This window comes from Hyposmocoma kahamanoa, unplaced genomic scaffold (assembly GCF_003589595.1).
Source record: "Hyposmocoma kahamanoa isolate Upper Pololo Valley unplaced genomic scaffold, ASM358959v1 78, whole genome shotgun sequence".
Lineage (NCBI taxonomy): Eukaryota > Metazoa > Arthropoda > Insecta > Lepidoptera > Cosmopterigidae > Hyposmocoma > Hyposmocoma kahamanoa.
The window spans coordinates 14,080,442-14,102,117 of NW_020653945.1; the positions used below are offsets into that span (position 1 = coordinate 14,080,442).

Below are 21,676 nucleotides of genomic sequence, written 5' to 3' on the forward strand. Positions count from 1 at the left end.
ACCCTAACAAGCCGTGACCAGGTTCACGGCAGTAAAACAGAAAACTTCAAGACCACAAATTTATTTCAAGTCTGTTAAGGAAGGAAAAGGTAACAAAGAAGTAAGGCCCAAAAGGGCCGACATATAATGAGTTACAGATACGTATTCATAGGTACGTGATAAGGCTGTAGTGGCTATAAACTTATTAAAATTGGCACATGATTTAGATTACTAGTGATTATAAAATTAGTAAAGGAATCAAAATTAGACGCGATTGAATTTTAACCAGCTCCGTACGCTGTCGCGATCGAGCAGGGAGTGACGGCGGAACGAAACAAAATCAGAATGCGAGGCAAAAGAGCTATGGAACGATTCAAAATTTAAATATGAGTGGCCTGGAACCGGAAAAAGGCGATAAAAAGTTGGGATGACGATGTAAGGAAGTCACACCGTCACAACCCTACGCCTCTAGTGAAATGTAGGTATTGATCATTGACTTACAATTATATGGACGTCGGGTCCGCGCTAAAAAGTGTCCGAACTTATAGGGCGTTAAAATCGTATACAGAGCGTCATTCACGCTTTAGTCTTCGTTTGTTCGACTGACAGCGAAGCAAGCAAAATTAGACAGTACTGCGATGACATTACAATTTAAATCAGCGTTTTAGCTTTTTCATAATCCTTTACATGTCACTACGTTTAAATAGGTTAACCTGGGACATTTTTTTCGTGGTTTTTGTATTAGACCCGTCGTCCATTAATTTGTAAGTCAATGGTATTGATACACCAAACAGGCGTTATATTATCTTATGAGCAGTTATCGCCAAGCCTGCGTAGCATGTTGACGTTGGTATAGTTGAGGTTTTTAAATACGCTTCCACGAGTTTGGAAACATTACCTTCAAGAGGGTTGTTAACGCCCGGCGGCGCGTCGCCAGATGAGGGCACAGTGACCGGCTGGCGCGGCATGCCGAATAGTTCCTCGCGCCGCGCGTTGGGCTGCAGCAACTGTGGCTGGTCTGCTAATGGCAGCGCATCTTGCATTGTCACTGCAATGAAAAAAAAATATTCAACACAAGAATAGCAAGTTTACTTCCATTTTTATTAATACTGTCTTCCACAAACTAACGCCTGAACTGCCTCCGTGGCCGAACGGTTACCATGCCGGACAGGCTGGGAGAAATATGTGTATGGCCTATATTTATTTCTCTCGTGAGTTTGGGTGCAATTTGTGGTTGTCTATGTGTGTGTCCATGGCACCCGCGACACAGGGTTTCCCTAGTGCGGGGCTATGTTGAGTGTGTGCGTTATAAATCTATTAATTACTGCACTAAACGTTCAAAGTTAAAACTTCATTCACTCCACTATTCGTTCCTTCATTTTAGTTGATATACTTAAATATAGGTAAAGGAACGAGAAAGAATTTCCAAATTGGTTCGTATCTAGGTGTACTGGGTAGGGTTCCGAAGGTAATTTCGTTAATCTCGTATTCACCTACTTTGAGATCAGATAATTCTTGTGATTGTCTAACACAATAAGAATCACCGTCTTTACATCCAACAATAGTGTTTTCATTTATAGTAATAACCAACAAACCATTAAAATATAGCGCTTCTTGAACAAATAGGAGAAATAGTCACTTCTAAAATACTCACTGTTAAACGGATCGGGCGGTGGACAACCAAGACACAATGTAGAATCTGATCGTTGGAAGAACCCGTGAGTGCGTCCGCGGGCGCCGTCGCCTTCTCCATCAGATTCAGCTGCCGCTGCACCTCCCATCACCATTTCTTCGTCACCTTCTTCGTTTTCATTCTCGTCCTTGGCAAATTAAAAAAATTAAATATAAACATTATATTTATTTTTTGTTATAGACGCGCTGACTTTTGAAAATACATACATGGTCTCGTTTTTCATGTATTTTACATTCTTGAGGCAAAAAAAGAAAAATAAAAAAGAATCTTGTTCCTTTTCAAGAAGAAAATACATACAGGTGGCCAGACATGCGGGTGGTGATGGGGCTGCGGCTGCGCAGCACGCATGTAGTAGACAAGCGCGTCGAGCACATAGGCTACGTGCTTTAGCGCCGCAACGTCTAGCACCGGAAGTTGCTCTGCGTGCTCGGCGCTGTGCGCGCGCAGCAATGACAAGCAATACGCCAGAAACTCGCGACGGGCGCTGCCTGCCTCCACACCTGTAACTTGACGTGAGGATGCCCTTGGTACAACAGAAAGACTACCAAGGGACAGGGTGAGGCTAACAAGACCCTGAGGCCTTAAATACGCAGCTATTGCGCAACTGCAGAAATAGAATGAATGTATGCGATATGTAAACAACGCCACCCTAACAAATTTAACAGCATGTATATATTTATAGAGCTGTTTATCATTTTTTCAAGGTGTTTTTTTGCAAATGAAACTTAGGACTTCTCTTAGGAGGACTTAGGAAAGTAAAAAACTATGAACACGAATATGCAACGTATTTTGTGTGGAAACAGGATATTAGAAATTACCTTGTTCTCGATCTCTGGCACGAGGTCCTTCGGTAAAACTGATGATGCGGGTGGCAGGCGAGGGGAAGGAGGTAGTGCGGCGAGCTGCCGGTGCCGCGACGCGGCTGGTTTCAGCTGTCGAGGTGCCCGCGTTGTTCGACGTAAGGGACGCGCCGAATCTTTGTGTTGAAGAATGTTGGAGTTATACACATATTCAGTATGCCCTTAGTCATGTACCCGGTAGGTAACAAATGCCATGGAACATATTATCGACTGCGATATCGTGTGAAAACGCGAGATTTGAAGAACACAAATTTTGGTCTGCTATCTTTATTGTCCACATTTGTGTAGCAGTTGTTGTAGCAGGCAACATTTCCTCCCTAGTAACTTAAAGATGTACATTTTATTTACATTTCATACCTGAGCTGCGCCTCAGTAGCGTCCATAACAGTAACAAGCCAGTCCCAGGTGGGCTTGAGCTGCCTCTCGAGGTAACACTGTAGACGCAAAGCCTCCCTGCACTCGAGTGGCAGCATGCGAGGTAGCGGTAGCGTTATGCGCTCGTACTCCCACAACAGATCCGCAATTTGTCGGATCACAATTCCTTTACAGACAAACAAAATATTACAGAGCGGAGAAAAGATTTTAAATGTATCATTAATATCGAGTGTAAGTGACGTCTATTAGAAAGATACAGAAACATTCAAATAGGTTCAGGCGTTTCTAGTATTTGTATTTAACAGTGTTAAAGCACTTAGAGAACTATTTTGGAATATTGACTGTGAACTGGCAAACGGTACTATCTCAATTTTGACAACTTTACAGAATGAAGGAAAAATTGTTTGAGTCATTTATACAGGCTGTATGTTTGAAAGTGAGACATATTCATACATGTCATAGTAAATCATGGTACAACTTAACATAAACTAAAATAAAATTAGATGGGATAGAACAAAAAATAAATCAACAAATGTGTTTTGAAGTGTACATAGGAATAAACCGATTCCCTTTACGCTTGACTTCGAGAGCAATGGGAATACTACCAAGCGAGCGCCGAATGAGACAGCAACAATAACAATGATTTCACATGTACGTTTTAGCTATGTTAATTATTTTTTACTTGAACTATCATTGAGATGTTTTACGTACTAAAAACGATAAGTTTATGATTTAGTAACTAGTTATCATTTAATACAAATAGAGGTTGTTGGGGTAGTTAAAAATGTGAAATCAAATTATTTACAATGATTGATTTTTTAGTTAAACACGTGTAATATGTAGACGTGGTATGGAGCAAGTGTTCAAAATGTCCACCGTTTTCCACAATGCAAAGTCTAACACGGCATCGTCAATTTTGTTTTAAATTGTACAACACATTTTGTCTCAGAGTATAAAATGCTGAGATAACCCTCTCACGCAACACTTCGACACTGTTCACGTCCTCCGCGTAAACTCCGATTTGGGAACATTTCAATAGCTTGCCTCGCACTATCACCACTTATTGCGTAAATAATTTACGTGTCTTCGTTAGATCAAGGTCGCGCGTGCACTGTCTGAAGTTGCAAACAGCAATTTCGCGTATGCGCCCGCGCCCCCACCCCCGCCTGTGCTTTGTTTTTTGCCGCCGTGCCGACACCCGCCGCTGCGTCGGAGCAATAATACTGATGTGCATAGATTTCGATAACTAATGTTGTTCTCAAGTAATAGTCGATAAAAAAATTACAAAAATATTTTTTGTAAAGTTTAAGTTCATTAGTTCATTATTTCTTTGGGTTCAGAATCAGGAATATAAAGCACTCTATAAGTATGTCCCACTTTCAAATATACAGCCTGTATAGCATCTGATTATAAAATACGTAGTTTTGAAATATTTGTATTACACATACACTACTTATTTTTAATTAATAAACCAGATGCTACAAAAATGACGCAAACAATTTTTTTCTTCATCGTGTATTTTATTGTTGTCAAAATTGGGATAGTACTGGTTGCCAGTTCACAGTCGATATATTAGACTTACCGAAAGCTCTAGCCAAACAAGACGCAGTTGTGGAGGTAGAGTGTGGATCATGGGCGCCGGCGGCAGCTGCCGCGGCTGAGCGACGCAGCGACGCGGGGTCGATGAACACCAAAGAGGACCCGCCCGTCAGACGCACGCCACTGGCGTTGCCGCTCGTGCCACGGTTCGACTCGCGAGAACTGCGCATCATAAATTTCATGAATAAAGCTGGCGAAAATGGAGAGGTATTTAACAATAATAAATGTATCAGATTAACATGTTGGTTACCTGATTCAACAACTCGAGTAAGGTGCGTACAAATCTGGCGAATGCGCCCGTTACATAACAACTCATGATAACAAATAACTTTAAAGTTTCCTGAATAAATATGAGGGTTCTCCGAAAGTAATGAGCGCGGTCAATGAAATATTCTTTGTTACACCTGTATAAAGATATTGTTGGTTTGAAACACAAATAGTAACTGATTTTGCTATTAAGATACTATTTTGGTTTTGATAAGAAGGATGTTTCAGTGCTTACCGTATAGCCCATTGCATGGAGTGCGGGGCCAAATTCGGTCTAGATGGCGGTGCGGTGCGGCGTTCGAGTGGTTCGCCATCCGGTAACGGCGGTTCGGCTTCACCATCTTGCTCATCTGTTTCTCCGGCTTCTGAATCCTCGTCTTCGGGCTGTGTGGAGTCGCCACTCTCATCCTCGGGGTACAGCAGCAGGGACGCTATGCCTGTCGCGGTGCAATACGTAATTAAGATAATAACACTTGAGGCGAGTAGCCGCCAATAAAACTACTAACTTTTTAGAGAAAGGATTTTGTCGTCCTCACGTATAAACGTCATGTATGTTAAGTATCTACACATTACAGTATTTTCCGTTCACCTTTTTAAGCATCTCAACGTTCCCACTAATTGCTTCATGTCATAAAAAAAAGTTGCGTCAATTTATTTCATTTTATGATTTAATCCTAATTGGCGTGGTCGAGTGGCAGTCACGCTGGACTGCCATGCAGAGGTCCCGGTTTTGATTCCCAGGCCGGGAGAAATATTTGTATGGTCTACATTTATTTCTCTCGGAGTTTGAGTGCAATTTGTTATTGTCTACCTATGTGTGTCCATGGCACCCACGATACAGGGTTTCCCTAGTGCAGGGCTATGAGTGTGTACGTTAAAAAATCATACAAGCAATAATACAATTACTGTTGGGTAATTTTGTGAAAAATTTCAAATAGTGGAAATTATTCCGCAAAAATTCACGAAAAACAATTTGGATTTTAGCTCATATTATGTTCTACGTTTAGAAGTCTCTTGAAATTTTATTTAGCGTAAATTATATAATAAACTTGTATAGCTAAAAGCCACCTAAAGAAAAATGAGATTTAAAATAATTTCACAACAGCGAAAAAACCTCCAACAACCACACCACCTCCACTCGTTTTCGTTCAGTAACTTCCATTTTTGATAGGTGTCAACGTCAAATATAAAAAATATTTATTTTTCTGAAAAGTATGCTTTGAAACAAAATGGAACGGAGTGGATTTTTTTCCATGACTCAACACTAAATACAATAGATAATTATAGCAACTTACCGGCGTCGGAACCCTGTGTTGCGCCGGTCTGCACACTGCGCTGGGCCGATTCAGCGTTGTCTTGATCATCGGAATCGCTCTCTGTTTCAACCTCAGCAAGCAGATCTAACTCGCTCTCACTTTCTCCGCCTTCGGCGCGTTCTGTGCCGTTCTCGACCACGACATGTTGTTCCTGACCTCTACAAATTTTGAAAAGATACAATAAGATCGATAAGTTGCAGAGCTGAAGGAACAAATACTAAGAGCTTTAGCTTTCGTTGATGGAACGGGACAGTGCCCGTATGATTTTCTGAACATCTAAGGTTGGAGTATTATTAAGTAGAGTAGGATATAGAGTTGACGTAAACCACAATTTCCGTAGTAAGTTGATGTATTAAGTAAAAAGTGTACAGTATAGTTTCGAATGCTTATCTGTAGCCGATCGCTGGTGAAGCGAGTTGTCAACTGGCCTTTATGAGCATTTACACGTGCAATATGTAGGTTGTCAAGTTAGCAAAGTATTGTACGGTGCAAAAACCGTACATGCTCCCGAGGAAATACATGAGAAGTGATTTAGTCAGATAAGCCAGTACACAGCAAAAAACAAACAAAAACGTATCAGTAACTACACATGGAGTTCAGCAAAGTGAAATCCTCGTCTTTTGGGTATCGCTTCGGTGTAGATGTATTCTGAAGATGCAGGACTATGCGTTTGCTGCATCTCATCAGTGTGTGTGGAGGGGGGTGTTCGTCTCAAACACCTCCTTTTTAAATATCTAAACAACAGTAGCGAGAATATCCCTCCCAACAGCAAAGTAGTAATAATAAATAAAGTAGTACAGTGAGATATCATGAACTGAAATGCTGATTGCAAAGGCAGTTTTTCCTGTTCTTTTTGAAAGTTTAGTTTTTTTCTCAATAATTTTCATATCATTTGCGGTTGATGTTTAATTGTAAAATTTAAAAATAAAAATAAAATTGCAAAATTGCAAAATTTTGTTATATTTCATTGTGCATTATCCCAGTTCAGTTTAAACATGCTGTTGATTGTAGAGTTAGCAGTTCGGATATCGATATCAACTCCGTATAAAGGTTGCTTCCTCAGTGACTGTGTGTAAATATAGTGGATCCGTCTTTTGTAAAAAGTAGCTTGGTTTCAATGCGATTATTCCAGTTCCATCAATAGCTCCTGGTGTTACATTTCCGTCGCATATTACGAGCATCATATGTTTTTCACACAACGTAAACAATCAAAAGTTAGATTTGTGTAATTTTATCAAGTCTCTTTGCACGGTATATCCTCAATGACACACGATAATGTCGTTTGTTGACTAAATACATTAGCTTCACAAGGAGCATTTTTATCGTGCAGGTTGTAGACAGGCTGGCGTGCAATGTAACTAACTTTTCTTCTCCATATCTAGTACACCGTTGCATGTCCTCGTGTTCCAGAGATATATGCGAATTCTTCACAAAATTAATTGCGATGTAGTTTGACGATGACCGAAGAAGTTTCAAACGCTCTCGTCGCATAAAAGGTATAGGTATATGTTATGTGGGTAATTTTAAGTAGAAACGCGGCTGCGCCCCGCGTCGTTTTTGAGTCAGAATATACGTGTCAACAAGAGTGGTTGTGTATAATTACTGTCTCCCAGTGACTCCCTCTGGCGGTAGATAACAGTGGCGACGAGGATGGGATAAATAAAAATTCAGTATACGCGTGATAATGGCCAAAATTTCGGTTGGATCGCTAGCAACTTTCAACCATGAAGTGCACGAGTGGTCAATTTACATGTACAGACTGCAACATTGGTTCCTAGCAAACGATGTGACAGAGGAAGGAGACAAAGGCGGTATTAAACGGCGCGCCATATTGCCGAGTATTTTAGCAGAATCTACTTACAGATTAGTGCGCGACCTAGCATTACTGGAACCACTCGAGAAAATAGCTTATGTGTATTTAGTAAAGTTACTCGACGAACATTTTCAATCTAAAAGTTTTGCGGAAAGATATACATTCCACAGTGCGATTCAAAACACAAACGGGACTATGGCAGAGTGGGCAGCTCGCGTGCGTGGCCTAGCCTAGTAACAAGACATTACGTTTGTGCGCCGATTATTCGGTTGCATTAAACAAACATTTACTTGTTGAGAAATACCCACTTCCTCGAATAGACGAACTTTTTGCTAAGCTGAGCGGGGGACAACAATTTTCTAAACTTGATTTGTCGCGGCATATAACCAAATAAGGCTATCCGATGATTCACAGTTATTAACAACAATAAACACACACAAAGGCCTTTATAAATACACGAGGCTTGTGTTTGGTTTAGCAAGTGCACCAGCCATTTTTCAGAGAACCATGGAGACCTTACTAGCAGGCCTAGACGGGGTTCTGGTTTATTTGGACGTTATCTTGGTAACTGGCAAAAATAAAAGCGAACATGTAGAAAAACCACACGAAGTATTTAGTCGGTTAGAACAAGCCGGGTTGGTATTGCAAAAAGAAAAGTGTTCCTTATTCCAAGATTCGGTGTCATACTTAGGGTTTATTATTGACAAGCAAGGTATTCATAAATCACCCGACAAAGCCATTTTAAAAGCAAGAGTGCCAAGTAACGTAACAGAATTGAAATCATTTCTGGGCTTGGTTAATTATTACAGAAATTTTGTAAAGAATGCGTCGTCAATACTAATTTAATACCCTTTACATGAACTATTGCAAAAAAATTGTCCTTGGGTATGGAATAAAGAACATGATAGGGCAGTAACAGCGATAAAACGGGAGTTGGCGTCGGAAAAAAATTATTATAGAATTACACAAAGGTCACTTAGGGGCCCAGAAAATGAAATCACAGGCCCGTGACAGGTTTTGGTGGCCGCAGTTATCCGCTGATATCGAACAGTGTGTAGCTACGTGCAGCGTGTGCTGCGCGCTACGCCACGCGCCTGCACGCCCTGGCCTTTCCCGCCGCACAGTTGGCATCGTGTGCACTTTGATTTAGCAGGACCGATTGATAATAAAACCTGTTTAGTGGTAGTTGATGCGTACTCTAAATGGGTGGAGTGTTTCGATGTTTCCAATGGTTATAACTCTCGGGTAATAATAGAAAAGTTATGCGAAGTGATGTCGAGATTTGGGGTATTTCATACGATTTGTTCGGATAACGGAACTTATTTTGTGTCCAATGAGTTTAAAGAATTTTGCGCTCGTAATGGAATAAAACATATAACCTTCCCAGTTTACAATCCGGCCAGTGTCAAAATAATAAAACGGGCAATCAAAGGGGACTTATATTATCACAAACAAAAGCCAAAGATTTTAATTTAAAACTACAAGAATTTTTATTCCATTACAGAAACTCAGAGCACAGTACTACAGACAGATCCCCTTCAGAATTATTATTTGGGCGTAAATTAAGAAGCAGGTTGGATCTCATAGTCCCACAGAGTTCGTCATCATCCGATGCTACACTCGACGCACTCGTAAAGAAGAAGCAGTGCGCGCAAAGTAAACATTATCGCGGCAATAGGGAAGTGAGTTTTACTGTGGGTGAATTAGTGTTAGTGCGAATCACCGATAATTTTAAGAAACGATGGGTTAAGGGGACTATTACAAAGAAACTTGGTGCATCTGTGTACATTGTGCACATAGAACACTCAAACCAGAGCATAAAAAAACATTTGAACCAAATACTGAAATACAAGGGGGAGGAGGAGCAGAAAGAAGGCTGCGGAGAGACACCTCATGCATTGGCAGCATCGTCGCAAGTGAGTGGGCCTCCAATCATGCCCCCGGTGCTACTGGCTCACCCTTCGGCGCCCGGCGACAACTCGACCGCCGTGTCCGGCGAGCGCGACACGAACGTTGGACAACCCTCTGGGCCGTCTGATGGAATCGACGTGGACGCCGAGCGCTGGCTCGAGTGCGAAACCAGCCCCAACGTGGAGTCATCCGCGCCTGAGTCTGCCGCGCTAGAAGCGCCTGTACTCAACCCGTCAGCTCAGGCTCAGCCTGAGATAACTACAAAGCGCCCCCGGAATAAAATAGACTACCGAAAGTTCTTTTAGTTTTAAGTCTAGTTTAAGTTCTTGTAGTTGTAAGAATAAAGGTGGAGGGATGTTATGTGGGTAGTTTTAAGTAGAAACGCGGCTGCGCCCCGCGTCGTTTTTGAGTCAGAATATACGTGTCAACAAGAGTGGTTGTGTATAATTACTGTCTCCCAGTGACTCCCTCTGGCGGTAGGTAACAGTAAAATACGATAAATTGTGTACTCCTCGTTGCTTAGTAGCGGGATATGCAATTCAAATAGTAAATAGTTTGTTTGTAATTCGAGCTCTGACGTAAATCAATTCGTATATTTCTTGAATATCTTGTTGCACATCTTTTATAGGTAAAGATAAACCTTGTGGTAATTTACCCGATATTAAGTAAGTTGTTCAATGAGTTGAGATGCAGCAAATATTTGGGAGTCCAAATGTCCTTTGAAGATATCGCTCAACGCGTTAAGCAGCATTTCTTGAATTCTTTGTAAGTTGTTTAGTATCAAAGTTGAAGTAATAGCAGCGGAGTAAACGTCATTCACCGCGTATAACATTTGCACCCGGTTTTCAATTTGCTTGATTTCGTAGTACGTTTGATTTATGTGGGTATGTATGGTTTCAAATTGCTTGACCATGAACTCTTCACTCCTTTTTACAATGTTATTTTTTGTCTCAATTATCAGTGTCTGATTTTTCATTAACTGTAGTAAGTAATCGTCGTTTTGTTGCAATTAAATAATGTCGTTTTCGTATTTGTTTGCAAAATCTTCATCAAGGACTCCAAATAGCGTCATTGCGAGTTTCCCAATACCGTCGAAATAACCTCTTTTTTGTCGGTTATGACGTTGAGACAGCAGCATGGTGTTATATTCTGTTAGATGATGTAATTCGTGACATAGATGATTCACGATTGTTTTCGCAGGGTGTGTACGATATTTTGTGACATAGTTTATCAATTTCTTCAACGTAATCGTGTAGTTTCATTGTGGCTTGCCAGTACGATGTTAGGTTGAAGTACACCAGTAACGTCCATTCGTCGTGTATTAGTTGTAATTTTCCAAATTCGTTAAAAAAATAAATTGGATGATCCTTTTCTATGGAAGTTACCCTACTCTACTTAATAATACTCCAGAGTTGACGTAAAGCACAATTTCCGTAGTAATTTGATGTATTAAGTAAAAAGTGTACAATATAGTTTGAATGCTTACGTCCATTCGTCGTGTATTAGTTGTAATTTTCCAACTTCGTCAAAAAAATTAATTGGATGATCCTTTTCTATGGAAGTTAATTAATAATTAGTTAATTGTTGTGGTCGTGCTGCACTTATGAAAGTGGACAGCATCAATAGTACTGTAAGTAGAGAATATTGTGTAATCCTTCGCAGGATCGTGTGTTACGTGGTAAGGATGTCGGTGTACTAGGAGTTGTTGTCGATTCTTGTACTGATTCGGTAGTTTATAAGTTCTCTTTCAGGGGCAGCGGAACAAGTTTAGTAATCGGTCGTGTCAAGTGACCCCTTTTAGATTTTAATGTGACTACTCGCACTTTCTCGTCACTATCAGGATGGACTTCCGTCACTCTACCGAGAGCCCATTTGCCAGGCAGTAAGTATTCGTCCTTGACAAGGTCTAACTTTCCTTCTTCTAGATCCTTCGGTGGTTGCTGCCATTTGCTGCGCACCTGTAGTTGATGTAAGTATTCACGCGACCAGCGTTTCCAAATATGTAAGTTCATTTGCTCCACTAGTCGCCATCTATTTCTTAAATCTTGGTGGTTGAAATTTTCTTCTCGCGGTAGTGAAATTAGTGGCCCGCCAATAAGAAAGTGTCCCGGTGATATGTATTCTAGGTCGTCGATATCTTCCGAGAGCGGACACAGCGGGCGTGAGTTCAAGCAAGCTTCAATTTGGGTAAGTAGTGTAGTAAACTGCTCAAAAGTAAGTTTCTGGTCACCTAGAACACTCTTAAGATGATACTTCATAGATTTAACAGCCTCTCATAGTCCTCCTATAGTCCGCCAGCTGTCGGCCAGAGAGGTGCGTTAAAATGCCACTGCACTTGTAAGTGGGTCAATTCATCGGAAAATAACGACGTTTGAAATGTCTTGTTTCGTTCGAAATCTTCATGTACGTCTAAGATTGGAGTATTATTAAGTTATATTCTGTTAGATGATGTAATTCGTGACATAGATGATTCACGATTGTTTTCGCAGGGTGTGTACGATATTTTGTGACATAGTTTATCAATTTCTTCAACGTAATCGTGTAGTTTCATTGTGGCTTGCCAGTACGATGTTAGGTTGAAGTACACCAGTAACGTCCATTCGTCGTGTATCAGTTGTAATTTTCCAAATTCGTTAAAAAAATAAATTGGATGATCCTTTTCTATGGAAGTTACCCTACTCTACTTAATAATACTCCAGAGTTGACGTAAACCACAATTTCCGTAGTAATTTGATGTATTAAGTAAAAAGTGTACAATATAGTTTGAATGCTTATCTGTGGTCGATCACAGGTGAAGCCAACTGGCTTTTACGAGCATTTACACGTGCAATATGTAGGTTGTTAAGTTAGCATAGTATTGTACGGTGCAAAAAACATACAGTGCCGTAGATCACATACGAATTGATACGTGTAGACAAGAGTAGATCGATGGTCTTGATGCAAAACCTTTGTCAACTAACGGCAAAGAATCCTCGATTATAAATTGCTTTTTCATTAATCAATTTTAAAACCTTACCTGTCGCCCATAGCATCATCATGTTGAGCATCAGTAGGTGGTACAGGCGCAGGCGCATTCGGTTCATCAGTCTCTGACGCGTCATCGTCGCCACCCAGAGCTTCACCGGCGACGTCATCTGCGTATTCAGTCGCTACGGGCGTCGAGGACCGGTCGGGCACTAGAGTAGAGCTGCCCATTGATGTACCACTAGCTACGTTGCCGCGAGCTCCGGCGACACTTGACTCCCTATAACAATGTTTATATTTTAATATTATATACAGGGTGTACCAAAAATAACACGCCAGAGCGACACTGTGGGTAGGTGAGCTATATATCTACCAGAAAAAAATATTTTGACCCTAGTAAAAGTCTTTTAGTTTTCGAGATGTAGGCCCTTTTTTATTTTTTTGCAAAAACTCTACTCTTTGTTGGGTTTTATGCTATTATTGCCATGGTTAACTCCACATGGTTGTTATTTTTATTTTTCGAGTATTCTGAATAGTTTCTCCAGGTTCAGCAACTAATTTTTTACTGAGAAATATCATAAACTATGAAAAAAGTGATTAATTTGGTATACCTCGTACCCTTGTAAAAAGTTAAACATTAACTTTGAATAGCTAGTGTGAAAAATAATTGTATGAAACTGAATTTATAAACGATCTTAAAAACTACTCCACTTAATGCAGAACCAGGAATTGCACAATACTATTGAAATTTTTGACAAGAACTTAGTCATTTAATTTTTTTTCGACATCAACACTCTACTAGCCGAATTGGTTTCTAAACAAAAATTGTGTTAAATTATTGAGCTTTATGAGTAACTACTCTGTCGCTAGGCCCTAGGTAGTAAAAAATGAGCGAGAGGTATGACCCTTATTTGTTATCTCTCTCTTACGTCGGTATCGGTCGCCAGGCGGGGTCGGGTCGGGTTGGGTCCGTAGTACCCGTTAGTACATACCTTTGTGTTTTGTGCTACGTACGCGTTTTTCGTTTTATCGCTGCTTCCGTTTCTACACTTTCGACGACTTGGCATCACTTTGGACTTTGATTTGATAACGATCGGAAAAGTTTTTTTAGTAATCATATCAACAACTTGGCATTATTTTGGACCCTGATTTGCTTACTATTTGGACCGTGTTGTTTGTGTGTGATCCACGGCTGCGCCTCCGGATACTGCCTTTATACAGTTAAAATGGCAGATCAACAGAATATCGTTGGAGCAAACCCCGAATTCACTCATAGTGATTACGCTGACATGTACCTAGTTTACGGCGAAATTAGACGTGTTTCTGCTCGCGGCATCGTATCGTTAAATGCAAGATTAGCAGCAAGATTGTATGCGGTAAGATTTCCTAACCGTAGGCAACCGACCCATGAGACCATAATAAGAGTTGATACTGCATACAGAGAGGGTAGGAACCCTGGCCATCGTGGTGGAGGCAGACCTCGTACCGTCGCAGACGAAATAGTTTTGCAGGAAGTGTCAAGAGATCCGTCCACTTCAGTTCGCCTGATAGAAAGACGGACTGGCATTTCAAAGTCTACGGCACAGCGAATTTTAAAAAGGCACCGATACCACCCATACCATATTCAGAGAGTTCAAACTTTACTGCCGAGCGATTACGCTAAACGCGTACAGTTTTGTCAACAAATGGTTCAAAAGCACAGTGAAGACCCCAACTTTTTTAATACGATTTTGTGGAGTGATGAATCAGCATGTCGCAGAGATGGCTATGTAAACCTTCACAATATCCATAGCTGGCAGTTAGAGAACCTGCACGAGAGAAGAGAAGATCGGTCCCAACACCAGTTTAAAATTAATTTATGGACCGGAATTTTCAATGGGGAAATATTTGGTCCAGTTGAACTGCCTCCGACTCTAAATGGCGAAAATTATTTAGAGTTTTTACAAAACCATTTGCCAAACCTTCTCGAAGATGTGCCAATAGCATTACTAAGAAGAATGAGGTTTCAAAATGATGGGTGTCCAGCCCACTACGCTCGCGACGTCCGAACGCACCTCGACCAGACGTTCCCACGAAGATGGATTGGCCGATTGGGACCAATTTTGTGGCCACCGAGATCACCTGATCTGAACCCCCTCGACTTCTTCTAATGGGGGTGCTTAAAAGATAAAGTTTACTCCAAAGCTATCACTACAGAAACCGAACTACGACGACGAGTCTATGAAGCAGCTCGAGAAATTTCTCAAATGAGTTTGAGGCGTCTGAGAAGCTCATTCGTCAAAAGATGTCGCATGTGGATTAGAGTCAGAGGGAGGCAGTTTGAACACTTGCTATAATATCTAATAAAAATTAAATTATTTAAATTTTATTGTTTTATTTTCCATTAAGTAAAAACGGCCACAAATCAAGCGACACACAAAGGCACTCTACTACGATATTAGTAGCTAAATCCGCATGCTTTTGGGAAGTTTGATTTGTCACAGTTTGTTTGTACCAGTTCAGAGAGAGAAAGAAAAGCCTAGTAACTATCTCACTCCTATATTACGAATACAACGTGGGAAGAAGATTGATGCGCCGTTACCTAGCGCTTAGCAATTAATTCATTTAAAAGTTTAAATTTAATGTTGTTTAGAAACTGATTAGGCTGGTGGGGTGTTATGACGAAAAATAAATGAAATGACTATGTTCTTGTGAAAAATCTCAATATTGTACCATTCCTGATTCTGCATTAAAGGAGCAATTTTTAAGATCATTGGCAAATTCAGTTTCATACATTTTTTATCACACTAGCTATTCAAAGTTAACGTTTAATTTTTTACGAGTACGAGAGTACGAGGTATACCAAATTAATAACTTTTTTCACATTTTATGACATTTATCAGATAAAATATTAGTTGCAGTACGTGGAAAAACTATTCAGGTTACCTGAAAAATAAAAACAACTACCATCTGGAGGAGCTAACCCTGGCAATAGTAGCAAAAAACTCAACAAAAAGTAGAGTTATTCCAAAAAAATAAAAAAGTGCAAATATCTCGAAAACTAAAAGACTTTTACTAAGGTCAAATTATTTTTTCTGGTAGGTATAAAGCTCACCTACCCACAGTGTCGCTCTGGCGTGTTATTTTTGGGACACCCTGTATATCATCGTCAACTCATTAATACGTTCCACTGCCGGGCACGGGTTTCCTACGGACCTCCTAATGGGCGAGGGTTTAGGCTATAGCCCGCCACTCTGGCCTAATGCGGGTTGGGGACTTTACGCGTTTTACAAGGGTTATTAACCTCTCTCGGTGTGCAGGTTTCATCACGATGTATTCCTTTACCTTTTCGGTAAGCTCATGATAAACTTCAAATGAAATTTGGAAACATAAATTCCGGATTCGAACCTCTGCTTGAAAATCGGTAGGCCAAACCGTCAGGGCGCGTTTATTCAACACGAATTTCATCGCGCTCATCGCACCGCGCGGAGACTGCGTTGCCCCCACGCAGCGACCGCGTGAATCTAACTGTCATGGCAAAATACGCTCTATTTATTTAGCTTTTACATTTTAACTTAAATGAGCGTCTCGAGCGCGTGGGCGACACTGGCTTGAATTTGGTCTATAGAATATTTATTCAGAGGAATTTAAATATTGTTGCCTAGTAAATAGAATTTAGATTCGCCATTAATGTACATGAAAGCGGGTAACTAGGCGATAGCCGCGCGAAAACTTTCGCGTCGTGTAACTGGGCGCTTAAGGTGCTTTCCACCGGCGAGGAGAGACGAGACGAGGCAAGATGAGGATTCAAATTTCTGATACTTCTTCCGTTAACATAAATATACATATTATATAAATATGTATGTATACACAATACATATCTATTATATAATGCAAATCGATGCTTTATGTTCTCAAACTCGTATCTTATAAAGAACGATTATTCAGGAGATGAGAAGACTTTATATTTATTTTAAATTTCTTATTAAGTTGGATGCATTACTTTAAGAATACGTAAAAGCCAGAATGTGAATATGAAGGAAATGTGATATCAGTAAAATTTGTATCTACAATCCATTTTTTGCAATTCAGTAACTTTGTGCTTTAAGATACGAGATTGAAAATGTAAGGCGACGAAATGTTTAAAATCAATAACGACCATTAGTAGATATTTATCTCTTTCGGTTAAGCAATAAACAAGTCTTCTAGTTTTATATCATAGTTTATCATACCGTCTGGCGTGTGCTAGTCGTGAATGTCCGGTCGAGAGTGGTTCAACACCAAACAAGTCCTCGCTGCCATTGACAAGGTCTACGTATGTGGTAGCCAAGGGGAATGGCGCGGTGGGTCGTACGACGCCTAGTCGTACTGGGGCCAGAAGGGCGTCTGCGGCTTCCACTAACTCTTCGACTGCGAGTGCCACTAAGGCTGCGAAAACTCGCCGACACCGGACGAGTGACGATGTTATAGATAACGGCCTGTGAGAATAATAAATCAAGTTTAGTGATCGAAGCATGTTGTTGAGTGTTATAACCCGATGCTGCACTTATAGCAACGTACGACAACATACGACGCATCTATGCACTTTTAGGGTCGTATTCTAGAACTCTACTCGCACTCAAGTCAGGATTTGAGTATGTTTTAAAGCACTCGAAATCATACTCAGGTCCCTGCCATTAGGGTCTTATTTCCAGTGCTTGTGTTGCCAGTGCAATCCTGACTTGAGCATTGAATAGAGTTCTAGAATACGACCCTTAGAGTTTAATATTATTTTTATTATTTATTGGAAAGGTTCTAGAAAAATTTGTCACTAAGCATCTAGTTTGGCACCTGAAGCATTTTATTACTACGCATAAGCATGGTTTCGTTAAGTCAAGATCAACTACTACAAACTTAGCGATATTTATATCTAGTATATCTAAATTAGTAGATGAGCGAATTCCAGTGGACGCCATCGGCAAAGCGTTCGATAAAGTTGATCATCAAATTATTTTAAATAAATTTTCGCTTTCACGCATTGATGGGTCATTGCTTAAATGGATTAAGTCCTACTTATGTTATCGGCATTCTAAGGTAAACGGTTTTAGTTCAAATTTTTTTGTTGCTCTGTCTGAGGTTCCCCAAGGAGTTCACTTGGGTCCTATATTTTTCAACGTATTTATTAACGACGTAATTCATTGTTTAAAAAACTCGAGTTTATACCTTTTCGCCGATTACTTAAATATAATAAAACCAATTAAGTCTTCCAAGGATTCAGAACTATTCCAAGAAGATATTATTTATATAGATGGTGCACATCCAATAAAATGATATTAAATGTTGCTAAACGTCATCATATACGTTTTTCACGCAATAAGCTTAACAACTTATACAAATACAATATTGACGGACAGGAATTAAGGACAGTAGACGAGATTCGGGACTTGGGGGTTTTGGTATACAGAATAAATTTGAGGTTTGACTCACATATTATAAAAGCGGTAAACAAGGGTTTTGGGATGATGGGTTTCGTTCTGCGCAATGCAAAGGGTTTCAAGTCTTCATCAAAAATAAAACTCTTTCAAGCATTAGTACGACCTGGACTAGAATTCAACAGTGTTATTTGAACTCCTCATTACGAAGTGTACATCAAACGTATGGAAAGTGTTCAAAAACGCTTTCTGTATCACTTGGCAAATGGCGATTTTAGTGCTAAGAGACTTCCAGGGTACTCACATAGACTCAAGCATTACTATTTGACAACTTTGGTCAACCGTAGAAAGAGACTTGATTTAATATTCCTAAATAAACTTGTTAACGGTTCATTAGATTGCCCTGAGTTATTATAGCAACATATTCAATTTTTGTTGGTTGCCCAGGAAAAGCGCTTACAACTTTTTTGCCATACCAGTTTCAAAAACGAATCTCGAACCATTTCATTCTTATGCCAAGGCTCTGCAGGATGTATAACTCGCTTTCCAAATCACATGATTTGGACATTGGTCTTGGGTTAAACAGTTACAAAAGAAGGCTGGGTGATATTATAAATACATAAATTACATTTCAATTCATTTTATGGTACTCAGTAAACTCTCTCAAATTTATATTTTAACATTTTTATTATTTAAATCAGTTCGTGTATATCGATTTTATAAGTAGATAGATTCATTATAATATATTCGCATAATTTAAAACAGCAATAATTTTATTAATATTTCACAGCATATTGTTGTCATTGCTGTAATATTCCTTAAGTGTGCACTTAGTTTTAAGTTATTATGTTCGATATTTAAAGTGTAGTGTTTTTCTATGTGGAATGCATTGACTTATGGTGGAATGTCCTGAATAAATAAATAAATAAAGCTATACTTTATAAAAACAATCGCTTGGTTTTATTGTTAAATTGCACACTTCTAACTTGCATCCTGCTTTATACTTCATTATCACAATTTGTACTAATCTTTAAATTACTGGAACAAATGAGCCTTAGTTGATATTTTATAACGTAATCGCTTAATTTGTCTATTTACAAGAATCTAGAAACCCTTACCCCTTCTTCTTTGCAGCTCCCGGCGCCATTTCAACGCTAAATATGACGAAGATCCTTGCGACGGAGCGCACAAACCGACGCGCTACTTCGCGGGCACGCTCAGCGCGCCCCGGGATCGTTTCATTCTGTTGCTCGCGGATAAGAGTGTGCAGCAGGGTGTCTAGCATCTGAAGATTGATGTCATAATTATATAAACTTCCGTATGCACATTGTCATAAGGATTAAGTGTTTCTAATACTTGTATTTGTCATTTTAAAATTAACTTCCACTTGAATATCTTATGTACAATACCACATAACTTAATCAGCATAATTATTGCAGTAAGGCAATAACCCAGTCGCGTTGACAACTCCCTCCCTATAAAGTTTACATAGTGAATAAAAAAGCCTTTTACTTCATTAGTGCACTTCACGATAAGTGCATGCGTGAATTTGTCCAACAAAGTGGTCCCAGACTGGTGTGGTGCGGGACTCCCGGAGCGGGTTTCGCCGTCGCCACTGCCGCACGACGATCCGCACATTATCGCCGCCTCCACAGCAGGCCAGTCACCTGGACAAACGAATTGGATTATTTATTTGTCTTTCATTCGATAAGTAAAATCTTTATCTAATAAAAAAATTCATATTCTTCTATATTCTTCTGTAATTGTAAATTATTGCATTCAAGTGGTCATTTATTTGTTTAACCGTATTTTAAAACGTGAGATCGTATTGCATTTGTATCACGAGTCGGGTGAGTGTAACGGTTGCAACGCAAAAATTAGGTCAGTTATACATTTCCTAGGGATGTTTACACCACATATTTTATAGCGTAGAGGCTGATTTTGAGACTTGTGTATTGTGTATAATGCATACCAAGCAAATGCAGCAACGCGCGTCTTGCGAATCGTGGTGGCTCGAGATCGTGATCGGGAGCGTCGACCTCTGCGTCGGAGCCAGGCTGCTTGCGCGGCCCGCGGCCCCGCCCGCCGCCTGCGCGGAATTGACGTTGCTCTACGGCTTGTCGTCCCACAGTTTGTACAAGAAACAGCAGGACTGACTCGCCCCTGTGTGACAATAACGATGCTGATTTTAAAACCTAGTAGTAATCATATATCTCAATCACAGCTCATCGTGTTCGTTACATAAAAAGTTGTCGAAAATACTCTAGTAAAATAATCAAAGTTACGGACAGTCTAGCGCTTTAGTCTATAGTTTGTTTCGATTTTGTTAAGATTACCTGGAGTTGAAGTGTGTAGCGAGGTTAGTATCCCTAGCAAGGCGTGCGAGCAAGTCGCAACGCGCGGTCCAGTTGCCGCCAACGAGAGCTTTGCAGCGGCACTTCTCCCAGCAATCGCAGTAGGCCGTCGGCGATGTGCGTTTTAGCTTGCAGTCGTGGCCCTTGTGGCACACCTTAGCGCATTCAGTGCAACAGCAAAGGGATCCGGTGAGTCCACAAGTTTTGCATTCGAAAATATCCTATACAAGAAACCGAAAATATCATAACGTTAGATGATTATCATCAACTTGTAAATATTTTTGTACATAAACTATTAACATGTAAGAACAATTAATAACCTTGACAAATACAAAATTCAATTAACGACCATTCATGTGCAAAAGTAATGAAAACAAATGTTTATTCAGTACCTGATTGATATGCTCCTGTCCGGTCCACGTGAAGCTGCAGGTATCATTGCAGCAGAGAACGAGAAGCGGAGAGTGATCGGGGTGCGCTGTGGGAGGGAATATGGCAGCGGTACGCTGGGCCTCATCCACATCCGGGCATGCGCGAATCGCGTCTACAAGAACTAAAGCCGCACGGTATGCCCGTTCCGCTACAGCCGCCATTAGGGGAGTTTGGCCCATTCCATCCCTAAATAATAAAATTATGAAAAACATAACAAACAGCTACTTTTGTTTAATATAGCGTCATATCGATATCTTGGACACAAATATTACTTAGATCAGCAATTTGAGGTCAAATTATTGAAAACTTGAAGCTACGAACTAGTTTTCACTTTTTTAAACCACGCTGTAAAGGGTAATTTATGAGAAATGTACTTACTTAGCAGTAAGTAGTTGCATTAAGTAAGGCTGTAGTACAGGACTCTCGCAAAGGGCACGCAGGGCCGAAAGGGCATTGCCGCGACGCTCAGCAGGATCTGCGCTCACGGCGCCGCTGCCGCTGTTGCCGCCGCTTGACATTTTGCTGTAAACGACTCTCGGTTACTACTGTTACTAGGGTTTCGTCTTTATTGCATATCCTTATCAATGTAGTCTACATTGTTCTTGGTCCAACATTAATAAACGTAATAATATACGTAATTTAGTTACTAATTGAATTACGAGTCATACTAATTGTCGTTTCGTCTGTCGTCATTCTGCAACTCTTGATGTTCCTAGTGTGAAG

At 40.2% G+C, this 21,676-nt stretch overlaps 1 protein-coding gene across 9 annotated transcripts in view; it reads right to left on the bottom strand.

Annotated features, from left to right (window-relative positions):
• LOC113233302 (E3 ubiquitin-protein ligase UBR5) overlaps nt 1–21,676 on the bottom strand; it is a 60,199-nt gene that overhangs the window by 12,247 nt on the left and 26,276 nt on the right. For 5 of the 9 annotated variants that reach the window (XM_026468378.1, XM_026468376.1, XM_026468379.1 and 2 more), the window contains exons 18-33: nt 21,332–21,475; nt 20,914–21,139; nt 20,504–20,742; nt 20,140–20,330; nt 19,680–19,834; nt 19,286–19,452; nt 16,989–17,234; nt 12,830–13,057; nt 6,069–6,247; nt 5,009–5,210; nt 4,490–4,668; nt 2,890–3,073; nt 2,491–2,648; nt 1,970–2,178; nt 1,634–1,799; nt 878–1,027 (exon numbers count right to left, since the gene is read on the bottom strand). In XM_026468378.1, the coding sequence (XP_026324163.1) occupies nt 878–1,027; nt 1,634–1,799; nt 1,970–2,178; nt 2,491–2,648; nt 2,890–3,073; nt 4,490–4,668; nt 5,009–5,210; nt 6,069–6,247; nt 12,830–13,057; nt 16,989–17,234; nt 19,286–19,452; nt 19,680–19,834; nt 20,140–20,330; nt 20,504–20,742; nt 20,914–21,139; nt 21,332–21,475 (3,023 nt within the window). The remainder of the gene's footprint in view (nt 1–877; nt 1,028–1,633; nt 1,800–1,969; nt 2,179–2,490; nt 2,649–2,889; nt 3,074–4,489; nt 4,669–5,008; nt 5,211–6,068; nt 6,248–12,829; nt 13,058–16,988; nt 17,235–19,285; nt 19,453–19,679; nt 19,835–20,139; nt 20,331–20,503; nt 20,743–20,913; nt 21,140–21,331; nt 21,476–21,676) is intronic. The other 4 variants (XM_026468373.1, XM_026468377.1, XM_026468380.1 and 1 more) reach the window with 3 other exon arrangements.